General features: G+C 42.9%; 1 protein-coding gene across 2 annotated transcripts in view; it reads right to left on the bottom strand.

The window, feature by feature from the left end:
* Window positions 1-8512: 8512 nt before the first annotated feature.
* The window catches only part of EPC1 (enhancer of polycomb homolog 1), a 75522-nt gene continuing 71694 nt past the window's right edge, over window positions 8513-12340 (bottom strand). For both annotated transcript variants that reach the window (XM_008160998.3, XM_008160999.3), the window contains one exon: window positions 8513-8879. In XM_008160998.3, the coding sequence (XP_008159220.2) occupies window positions 8807-8879 (73 nt within the window). In that variant the 3' untranslated portion in view covers window positions 8513-8806. The remainder of the gene's footprint in view (window positions 8880-12340) is intronic.

The following is a 12340-nucleotide window of genomic DNA, read 5'->3' on the forward strand; positions in this document are numbered from 1 at the left end:
ACTATTTTTTTATTTTAGTGTTTGTCTTAAGATTTTAAGTATACTTCTTTAATACAGTATAGTCTAATTTCTAGTATAGAATAAGGTCCTTAGGCCCCCTCCTTTCCCTGACCTTCGTACTACTGTGGAAACACATTTACTTTCTTCTTATGTTATAATGCCATAGGACACTGCCATTATTTTTTGCTTCAAAAAGTCAGTTTTTGCCCTAACCAGTTTGGCTCAGTGGATAGAGTGTCAGCCTGTGGACTCAAGGGTCCCAGGTTCGATTCCGGTCAAGGGCATGTACCTTGGTTGCGGGCACATCCCCAGTAGGGGGTGTGCAGGAGGCAGCTGATCGATGTTTCTCTCTCATCGATGTTTCTAACTATCCCTCTCCCTTCCTCTCTGTAAAAAATTAATAAAAATTAAAAAAAAGTCAGTTTTCTTTTAAAAAGACTAAAAAGTAAGGAAAAAAGTTTTTTATATGTACATACATATTTACCATTTCTGATGTTGTTTGTATACACCCAAAATTCAGAATAACCAAACTGTTAAGAGCCATTTATGCCTAAACTATCAAGTTTCTTAAAATGGCCAAGTCACACAGAGATATATTGCTTCACTTTATAAAAGAGAGGACAGTTGGGAGAAATTTCTTCCCCCTTCCAACCTTATGAAGAGGGAATATTTCTTCCAGAAGTGAAGTCTCTTTGTTTTTTATAACTCTTAGCTCTGAATACACAATCTTCTACATGTGTTTTGTATTATTTATCTACAAGTACACAATACTCTGCACTTGTCCTCAGTGAAGCTAACCTCCTGCACATGTGGCCTTTATTTACCTATTTACATCCCATCTGGGTAGGTTGCTTTTCCCTCCGATTTCTCATCTGTAAAATTTTGTTTGGTCATTTACATGGGACCATCCTATATAATAAAGAGGTAATATGCAAATTGATCATCACTGCAACACAAAGATGGCCACCCCCATGTAGACACAAGATGGCTGCCACAAGATGGCCAGCAGGGGAGGGCAGTTGTGAGTGATCAGACCTGCAGGGGAGAGCAGTTGGGGGTGACCAGGCCTGTAGGGGAGGGAAGTTGGGGGGAACCCAGGCCTGCAGGGGAGGGCAGTTGGGAGGGACCAAGTCTGCAAGGGAGAGCAATTGGGGGAACCAGGCTGGCAGGGGAGAGCAGTTAGGTTTGACCGGGACAGCAGGGGAGGGAAGTTAGGGTGACCGGGCTGGCAGAGGGCAGTTGGGGGTGACCAGGCCTCCAGGGGAGGGCAGTTGGGGGGAACCATGCCTGCAGGGGAGGACAGTTGGCGGGGACCCATGCCTGCAGTGATGGGAGTTGGGGGGAAGGACCAGGCCTGCAGGGGAGGGCAGTTGGGGTGACTGGGCCAGCAGAGAGCAGTTGGGGGCGACCATGCCTCCAGGGGAGGGCAGTTGGGGGGGACCATGCCTGCAGGAGAGGACAGTTGGCGGGGACCCATGCCTGCATGGGAGGGAAATTGGGGGGGAGGGACCAGGCCTGCAGGAGAGGACAGTTGGCGGGGACCCATGCCTGCATGGGAGGGAAATTGGGGGGGGAGGGACCAGGCCTGCAGGGGAGGGCAGTTGTGGGGACCCAGGCTTGCATGGGAGGGCAGTTGGGGGAATCAGGCTGGCAGGGGAGAGCAGTTAGGGGTGACCGGACCAGCAGGGGAAGGATGTTAGGGGTGACCAGGCTGGCAGGGGAGGGCAGTTAGGGGCAACCAGGTGTACAGGGAAGGGCAGTTGGGGTGACCATGTCAGTAGGGGAGGGCAGTTAGGGGTGACTGGGCCGGCAGGGGAGAGCAGTTAGGGGTGACTGGGTTGGCAGGGGAGGGCAGTTAGGGGTAACCAGGCCAACAGGGGAGGGAAGTTAGGGGCAATCGGGCTGGCAGTGGAGGGCAGTTAGGGGCGACCAGGCTGGCAAGGGAGGGAGGTGAGGGGTGACCGGGCCAGTAGGGGAGGCAGTTGGGGGAGACCAGGCCTACAGGGGAGGGCAGTTGGGGGCAACCAGGTTGGTAGGGGAGGGCAGTTAGGGGTGACTGGGCCAGCAGAGGAGGGCAGTTGGGGTGACCAGGCCTCTAGGGAAGAGCAGTTGGGGGGGACCCAGGCTTTAAGGGGAGGGCAGTTGGGGGAGCCAGGCCAGCAGGGGAGAGCAGTTAGGGGTGACCAGACCAGCAGGGGAGGGCAGTTGCGGTGTGTGTGGGGGTACCAGGCCTACAGGGGAGGGCAGTTAGGGGTGACAAGGCCTGCAGGGGAGGGCAGTTAGGGGCAATCTGGCAGGCTGGCAGGGGAGGGCAAGTTAGGGGCAATCAGGCTGGCAGGGGAGGGCAGTTAGGGGCAACCAGGCTGGCAGGGGAGGGCAGTTAGGGGCAATCGGGCTGGCAGGGGAGCAGTTAGACGTTGATCAGGCTGGCAGGGGAGTGGTTAGGGGGTGATCAGGCTGGCAGGCAGAAGTGGTTAGGGGCAATCAGGCAGGCAGGCAGGCAGGCGAGTGGTTGGGAGCCAGCAGTCCTCGATTGTGAGAGGGATGTCCAACTGCCCATTTGGATCATGCCTAAACAGGCAGTCAGACATCCCTCAAGGGATCCCAGATTGGAAAGGGTGCAGGCTGGGCTGAGGGACACCCCCGCCCCTGTGCATGAATTTCGTGCACCAGGCCTCTAGTCTATATATATAAAACCCTAATATGCAAATAGACTAAACGACGGAACAACCGGACAACCGGTCGCTATGATGTGCGCTGACCACCAGGGGTCATGCGCGGAACATAGCAGGTGTCGGCAGCAGGCAGCACAGCACAGAACATGGCGGGCATCCGCTGGGGCAGGATGGTGGAGCAGGTGAGTGGGGGTGCCAGACCAAGGTGGGGCCCTGGTTGCTGTCATCAGGGTGAAACTCTGGTGGTTACTGAAAATTCTTTGCTCCTGCATGCCATGATCCTGCCAGGTGCTCACACCCACTGTAGTGCCGGCCCTGATTACCCCTCAGGGCTTCTCCACCTCCCCCTGCTCCTGAGGGGCAATTGGGGCTGGCAGCTATAGTTCGCACCCGCTGCTGGCACTGGCACCAATCGCTCCACGGCATGGCAGCGGTGGGAGTGGGGCTGCTGGCAGACAGGGGACTGGGGACCACAGCGGGAGGGGCTGGGTTGGGGCGCAGAGAATAGGCCGAGACCTGCCCCTTGCCCACCGCAGCCTTGTAGGCCACAGTTCCTTTCAAGGTGCACGAATTCATGCACTGGGCTGCTAGTATAGTTAATAGTATAACCTGTACAACCATACCCAGTGGCCACAGTTATGAGGATTACATGAGATAATGCAAACGAAGAGCTTAGAGCAGTGCTGGTGCTTAACAAGTGGTCAATAAATGTTAGCTGCTATTAGGGCTAGAGTACAGAATGTGTAGAGGAAGTGGGGCCAAAGATAGTCTTCATAAAACCATGTGAAGAAATTTGGAATTCATCCAAGAGCATTAAACAGATTTGAGTTTTAGAAAGGGTGCTCTAACAGCAGAATTAACGAGGAAAGGTTTGGAGCTAAGATCGGAAGCAGGAAAGCAGATAGGGAATTGTAGTAGTAGTCTGGAGGAGAGATTATGGTGGCCTGAGCAAATGTGGCAGCGGTGGAGATGGAAAGAAGCATACCAACTAAACACAATCAGGAAGTTAAAATAATTTTTGCCTGATGGATGTGGGAGGTTAGGTGGAAGAAAAAACAAGAATGACTTTAGTTTCTGGCTCTGTAAGATGGGTAAATTGTGATGCCATTTATTTAGAGAACACTAGAGAAGAACCAAACTACACATGTGGGTTCTTATTAGGGGTGAGGAGTTGACCATTGTGTGGAACATGTTGAATTTGAAGTTTTAAAGACATCCAAAGGGAAATGATCAATAAACAGATTATATATATATATATATATATATATATATATATATATATATATATATATATATTGTGTGTATGTATTTGGCTTTGGAACACCACTGTTTTACAGAACTTTCTGCAGTGATATAAATGTCCTGTATTTGTCCTGTCCAATATGATGGCCACTAAGCATTTGAAATGTGGCTACTAGTGTCCCCAGGGAGCTGAATCTTTATTTGTATTTAAGTTAAATTAATTTGCATTTAAGTATTCATGCGGTTAGTAGCTAGCATATTGAACAGCACAGGCTTTGGAAGTCTAGTCAAGAGTGCAAATAATACAACAAAATTTGACTGAGTCAAGTCAGATGAGTTCAGCAATTTTCAATCCTTTACATCCATGGCACATATAAACTAGTAGGCCGGTGCATGAATTTGTGCACATTGGAAGGAAATTAATTAGAATATTTTAATATCACTATTCACCTTTTCTCTATAATAGAAGTGTCAACCAAATTCATGACTGACAATGACAGATGGAAACACACGCGTGCGATTGGCGCCAGTGAAAGCTTTATATGTATTATGCATGTGTGAGTCAACTTAGCCTTTTATAGATATAGAATAAACTTGCTTAATTAGACCTGCTCTCTGATTTAGCTAAACTTTTTCCAGCCCAGTGAAGCACCCCAACTTATCTTTAAGGTAATTGTCAGCAACACAGCAGTAAATATCAACACGAAGCAGATTATTATTGTAGATCATGCAGGGAGAACAAAGGGTAAAATATTTAACTGCAGCAGTATTTGACAATGTTATATGTCAATTAGGTCAAATTGATTGATAACATTGTTCTAGTCAAGTCCTTACTGACTTTTCTATTTTTTTCTATCAAGTATTAACAAAAGGGGGTGTCATTAAAGACTCATGCTCCATAATACTGATAACCTACAGACCAACCCTTTTGTTTTATAAACTACAAAAGTAGGGCAGATAATTTTCTAAGACTTGATTCTCTTGCAAAATGCATGGTTTTAAATTTTGCCTATATGAAACTTTTTTTTGAGTCTTTTGTACCTAATTTGTTCATAATATATCCTCGTGTGAAAATATTGAAATTGTCATCTGGCTCTTGCAATAACGTATTTCACAGTTAATTTCCAAAGCTGGATGTTACATTTATTTTAAAAGTCTCGAGATGACTCCATTAGACATTTAATGTTAATTCTAATTTTAATGTTTGTGGTGTGTCTCCAACACCTACAATAGTGCCTGGCATAGTTAATAAATATTTTTTATTAGTGTGATTTGTGTATTAATTCCTTTTGCTGTTACTTTCAAACATTAAAATAGCATTTTTTGAAATAATTCATGTAGAACATCATTACGTAAAATAGACAAAAGCAGATCCGCTCTAGTAAGTATATTAGTGAAGAATGTGAAATCCTGCTTATGCATCTATAACTAATTACACATTAATATTGCATATAATAATACCATATTCTACATTCTTATAATACTCGTGAAAACACACCTCCTAAATTTGGAGTTTAGAAAACACTGTACTTTTGGGAAAACAAAATTTACCTAGGGTAAAATTCAGTTTGGTCAGTTTTTGGGCTTCTACTTTTGAAATGAACAAAAGCATAATAATGGCAGAGTAAGAGAATCAACAGTACCAATTTCTTTAGGAACAAAGGTTACTAAGAAGTTATATTAGAAATCTGTTTCCCGGTTTACCTACCTTACCCACTAAGTAGGGGATACAAATGGCTGCAGCTTTGGAATCTGGCTGAATTCAAATCCTGGACTGTCAACCACTGTGTAACCAACCTTGAGTGAATCTCACCTACAATATGGTGATAATCCTAGTATCTCCTTAAAAGGGTTATTGTGAGGATTAAACAAGATAATTACTATGCATATGATATTACGTTGTAAATACACAGTAAGTAGTAGTTATTAACTAGAGATGTCAAAGTTCCCTTGATAACTTTGTCCTTTTCCCTAATATCTTTGTGTTTAAATTGCATGTTTGCATTAAGTCCTTCACTTCAGGCTATTACAACACTGGTAGTAGAATATATGGAAAAATAGCAAAGGATTTAGAAGCCAAAGATGCAGTTTTGAGTATATTTCCTTACTTTAAAATGTGAAAGATGCCTATTGGTATTTTCTCTGCATCTCGGAGTTGGTATGGTCAAATGAGTGTAAGGGCTACATGGATGTTGTTGATCACTTGCCTATCTGCCACTTCTCTACCTCTACCCGTGCAACTCTGCAAATTCCTGACTAGGTATGCTTGATGAAGACTCATTTTCTTGTTCCATAATCCATAGGCCTCATTTTGTGGGCCCAGGCCTCAATTCTATCTGCTAGGTTTCATTTAGAAATTTTAATTCTAATTATTTAAATACTTTTAAACCAGCAGTTTAAATTTTTAGTCACACCCATCCGTCACTATGTTCTCCTTAAAGAACACAGAACAGAATAAACAAAGGTCGTTATCCAAATTGTAAGTCTGTCCCTTTGAGACAGGGATGACAATGACAGCTGTCTTTATTACACCAAGATTTAATCCCACTCTCGATCTCACCCAGATTCATGACTTTTAATATCATCTATGAAGATGACTCAAGTTTTGAATTCCAGCTCAGACCTCTCCCTTTAAATACCAGACTTTTATATTCAACTGCCTACATGACATCTCTAGTTGGATGTCTAATGGAGACCTCAGATAGCCCAAAACTGAGTTTTCCCCAAACCCACTCCTCCCACAGTGCTTTCCAACTATGGCCAATGGCTCAGGCCAAATACCATGGAATCATCCTTAAATCTTCTTTTTCTCATGTTCCTCACACCTATTCAGTTTCTTAGAAAAGTTTACTGGGTCAACCTTTAAAATATAAACATAATCCAACTACTTTTCACTACCATCCTTGTCACTATTATCTCTCACTTGGATTATTACCATTTGCTTCCTAACCACTCTTCCCTGCAGGCTATTCTGTATACCAAAGCCAGAATGAGCCTGTTCACATCACTCCGCTGCTCCAAACTCCTTTCTGAAGTGGAGGAAAAGTCAAAGTCCTTAAAATCCCCGACCAAACCCTCCACTGTAGGCTCCAATTACTCCCTGACCTATCTATGACCGATCTACTCTTTCCTGCTGCACCAGCCACACTGCTTGCTATTCCTTTAGCAAACCATGCACTCCCACCTCAGGATCTTTGTACTTACTCTCTCTGCCTACAATGCTTTCCTCCCAACTTCAAGTCTGATCAAATGGAACCACCTTCCTTACCCATCCTCCACAACCATCCTGGCACGGCTTCTCCTACCTTCCTTGCATTACTTTCCCTCTAATACTTACCATAATACCATTTAAATCTTACTTATTGTTTTTAATCACCTAATGAGATTATAAACTACTCCATGAGGGCAAGAATTTTTCACTGTTGTTGAACTGAAAATAACCCCAGAGAAATCACTCAGTATATAATTGTTGAAAAAATGAACTTGAATCATTACTCCCATTCCCATGTCCCCCTTTACTGAATGATTTTAATTAAAGTCACACAAAAGTTCTTGGGGTGAAAATAAAAGCAAAAGACCACTACACATTTGTTTGTCAACATGTAATGCCCTGGGTTTATTTTGTGAGAATTCTATCACAATTTTTCCAGGTGGGATTAAAAACCTTAAAGATAATATATGCCATTGGACTGGGCATTCAGACTTCGGTACTGACAAAGCACTGGTAGTAGTCTGTTAAGTACCATTCTCTTCACAGAAGAGAGGTCAAATATTTCCAAAGGAAGGCACCCGATATTTGTGGTTCTGGCCTTGCAGCCATCTGGAGAATCTTGAAAGGAAAAAAGCTGGCTGGCTGTTTTTAGAAACTGGAATGATGATACACGTATAGTAATTACTGCATTCTTCTCCCTTATATCCTTTTTGTAAGAACAAGTAAAGAATGAAGTCTTTTAAACAATTTGACAATAAAAAAAGTACAATTTCTTTTGTGCTAAAAAAAGGGCAAGACAACATAAACTCCAGTTGTAAGGACTCCATTTGCATACTTGATTTAACACTTTTTGGTGTGGAAGGAAATGGAACTACTGGGCTGTTTGTAGAGCAGCAACACAACGTTAGTGCTTTAAGTACCAGAAACTACCCACAGCTTTGTGGGCAAGAGGGGATGGGAAGATTCAAGAGACTTCATTTTTAGCTTGTTACTTATCCTAATGATAGACCAGGAAGATCCCCCATTTAACAGTACACCCTCCCCCCTTTTTTAAACTGATGCGTTTTTTATTTTTGTAAAATTCTGTATGTATGTCACCATTTTTTTTCACATGATACAGAGAAAACTCAGGGATCCAGAGGGGAACCAAGTTATGTTATACCATTTACAAAATACCAAGGAGTCCACAGCTACCTAAGACATTTACTACAGCACAGGAACCAATGAAGGTACAGTGTACAAAAAAACTGTAAACACGGCACAATAAATAGATAAAACAGCAGGTTCCGCACCATGCACATGATGTGATGACACTTCATCTCTATACAATCTCACATCTCACACTCTTTGTTGCAATTTATTTCCCTCCCACCCTCCCACCCCCAAGTGCAAAGCATCACAAATGAACATTTCTGTATTCAAGTAACATATATACAAGGGTATTACAAATATGCAGTACTGTACAGATAATTGCTGTATTCTTAATTTACAGATGTTGATTTTTCCTATTAACAGTAAGGAAAGAAAAATTGAAGCATGAGAGATGAGCATTGCTGTAAAGTCCCCACAGCTGCCACAGAAATGCATGTGTGGCATTCCATCATCCCCTGCATTCAAAATGCTACTGATGCATAGCACCTAATCAAGTCCCCAGGTTGCAGTCCCACTCCTGAGAAAGCTACGTCACCTCCATCGCTACTGTATTGTCTGCTATGCTGTTTAGCGCTGGCTTTTCTGATTCATGATTTTCCCTGTTGAAATAAAGTTCAATAAATTACTTTTCTGCAACAAATTTAACAAATATAAATTGAACAAACCAAAACTATTTCCCAATAAAAAGTTCAAATATTTTTAATAATAGAAATTTGACTCTTGGGAAAGATAGCAAGTAAAGGAATAGGAACCTTTATAGCTTATTATCAGAAATACACAACCAGAAGTCAGGCTTATAAATTCCATATTACCAACAGAATTTAGTAGCCAATCTAGATTTAAAAACACAAAGAATTGCCAAGTTTTAGAGTTTTTTGTTTCAATTTCCTCCTTTACTGAACCTTTTTTAATTTTAAAATAAGGAACATATATATGTGGCTGAGGTTCATTCATGTCAGGACTTTACGTAAGATTTTACATATGGAGTAGAGCAGGATAGCTACTAAAATGGGCATCAGAAGAGCAGGGCCGTAGTTGTTCTAATACCTAGACTGCTGAGTGAGCCTAGAGAAGTCTCTGTATCTCAATTTCCTCATCTTCAAAACAAAGGGACTAAAATAAGTTATAGAAAAAGTTTTTCAGCTCTGGCCGGGTGGATTAGCTGGTTGGAGTGTTGTCCTGTGCAACAAAAGGTTGTGGGTTTAATTCCTGGTCGGGGCACACACCTAGGCTTCAGGTTTGATCCCTGATTAGGGCATGTATGGGAGGCAACTGATTGATATTTCTCTCCTTTCCTCTCTCTCTAAAATCAATAAAAACTTATCTCCAGTGAGGATTTAAAAAAAATGTTTTCCATATACTTGGAATATTCCATGGCTATACAATTCTATACTGATGAAAACCATGTATTACATATTTAAGAATTAAATTAATTGTAACTAGACCCAGAATACTAGTAATAGATTAGTATCAAGCAGACAAGGACTATTAAATTCAGACACAGACAGAGATGCATGGATTTGGGAACTCAAGGCTACAGTTTGTTGCTACAAATCCTGATCCTCCTTCTAGGCCACTGCCAGCTGAGAAAGTCTACAATCAGTCTGGACTTTCCCTACCACTCCAACTTCAACCACTAACCTTCCCAAACCCACAAACTAGTTTACTTGTTAACCTCTCAACACATTTATATTTCCCCAACTCTCTTGTCTTCCTTTTCTCTGACCAACCAAGATCAAATCTAATCTTATTTTGTTGAACATTCCCAGAACACTCCTAGTATGAAAAGATGTCTCCTAATACTGAAATTATAGCCATAATCTATACATTTATTCTATAAGCATATAATGTTTTGTGATATCTCTAGAACGATTTTCATCTTATTATTTACAATCAACACTATTTAACTTTTCACACTTTTAGCTTGTCTTCCACCTAAACTGAAAACTTCTTGTCTTTTTGTTTTCCCACAGTACACTGTAAAAGGCAGGACTTTACCATTAATATTTAAAGCAAAATAGAGCTTGAGCAAACACTCTAAACTGTCTATTGAAACCCAAGAAGACAAGTTAGCATACAAAATGATGGTTTCATTAAAAGTTGACCTGGCATGAATACTGTAAGCTTTATTTACATTATTAAGAGCAGCTTAGGAGAAACCAAGATGGCGGCATAGGTAAACACCTAAACTGTAGCCTCGCACAACAATTTCAAAAATACAACTAAAAGACAAAACGGACATCATCCAGAATCACAGGAAAGCTGGCTGACTGGAAATCCTACAACTAGAAGGAAAGAGAAAACCATAAGGAAAATCAGAGGAGCTGTAAAAGATTGAGGTACGGAGACACGGGCGTGCGTGTGCGGAGAGGACGGAGCCGGAGAGGATGGGCGGCTGAGTGCCCGGCTGGCGTTCTCTAGCGGGAAGGAGATAAAAGCTCCAGACTGTGCTGAACCCCAGCTCTGACTGCACTGAACCCCAGTACCGGACGAGACCCTGGGGACCCAGGCTCATACCCAGGCTGTAAGGCAGAAATTCAGGGGAGCGGCAAAAGGCAGAGCTCCGGAGGCGCACACGTGAATGCGCACAGAGGACGGACTGTTGAGTGTGCCACAGGATTACTCTAGCAGGAAGGAGACAAAAGCTCCGGACTGAGCTAAACCCCAGTTCCGACTGCACTGAACCCCAGTTCTGGGCGAGAATCTGGGAATCCAGATTCCTTGGGGGAGAGACTAGACTGTTTGGCAGTGGGCGAAACTTGAGGGCGCCTTTCTCTCAGAGGTGCTTGCAGCGAGTACCTAGGGACACTGAGACCCAGGAACCTCATAGGGCAGGGCCGATGGGAAGCCAAGGCTGTAGGCTCCACCCTGAAGCTCCGCCCCATCCAAGCTGAGCACAGAGGCTTTTACAATTTTGCAAGTCTAGTCGAATAAGGCTGTCTCCCCACGTAGACACAGCTGATCCTCACAACCAATTGGCCTGGAGGTCAACTCCTCCCACTGATACCAACAACAATCAAGACTTAACTACAACAAGGCTGTAAACACAGTCCACAAAGGGGTGCACCAAGAGTGTCCACCTCAGGTAACTGGGGAGGCCAAGCCACTGGCCCATATAGGACAACTAGCAAAGCTACCCTACCAACTCAGGGAAGCAGCATAAATGGGGAGACAAAGAAACAGATCACAAACCAAAGAAATGGAGGAAAACAAACAACTGGACATAGAGTTCAAAACCACGGTTATAAGGTTTTTCAAAAATTTCCTAGAAAAGGCTGATAAATTTAGCGAGACGCTCGAGGATATGCAAGAGACCCTCGAGGATATGGAAAAGGACCAACTAGAAATTAAACGTACACTGACTGAAATAAAAAATATTATATAGAGACCCAACAGCAGACTAGAGGAACACAAGAATCAAGTCAAAGATTTGAAATACAAAGAAGCAAAAAACACTCAACCGGAAAAGCAAAAAGAACAAAGAATCCAAAAAGTTGAAGACAGTGTAAGAAGACTCTGGAACAACTTCAAGTGTACCAACATCAGAATTATGGGGGTGCCAGAAGAAGAGAGAGAGCCAGATACTGAAAACCTATTTGAAGAAATAATAACAGAAAACTTCCCCCACCTGGTGAAAGAAATAGACTTACAAGTCCAGGAAGTGCATAGAACCCCAAACAAGAAGAATCCAAAGAGGACCACACCAAGACACATCATAATTAAAATGCCAAGAGCAAAAGACAAAGAGAGAATCTTAAAAGCAGCAAGAGAAAAACAGTTACCTACAAGGGTGCACCCATACGATTGTCAGCTGATTTCTCAACAGAAACTATGCAGGCCAGACGGGAGTGGCAAGAAATAGTCAAAGTGATGAACAGCAAGAACCTACAACCAAGATTACTCTACCCAGCCAAGCTGACATTCAGAATTGAAGGGCAGCTAAAGAGCTTCACAGATAAGAAAGAGCTAAAGGAGTTCATCACTGCCAAACCAGTATTATATGAAATGCTGAAAGGTATTCTTTAAGAAGAGGAAGAAGAAGAAAAAGGTAAAGATAAAA

This window comes from Eptesicus fuscus, chromosome 5 (genome assembly GCF_027574615.1).
Source record: "Eptesicus fuscus isolate TK198812 chromosome 5, DD_ASM_mEF_20220401, whole genome shotgun sequence".
NCBI lineage: Eukaryota > Metazoa > Chordata > Mammalia > Chiroptera > Vespertilionidae > Eptesicus > Eptesicus fuscus.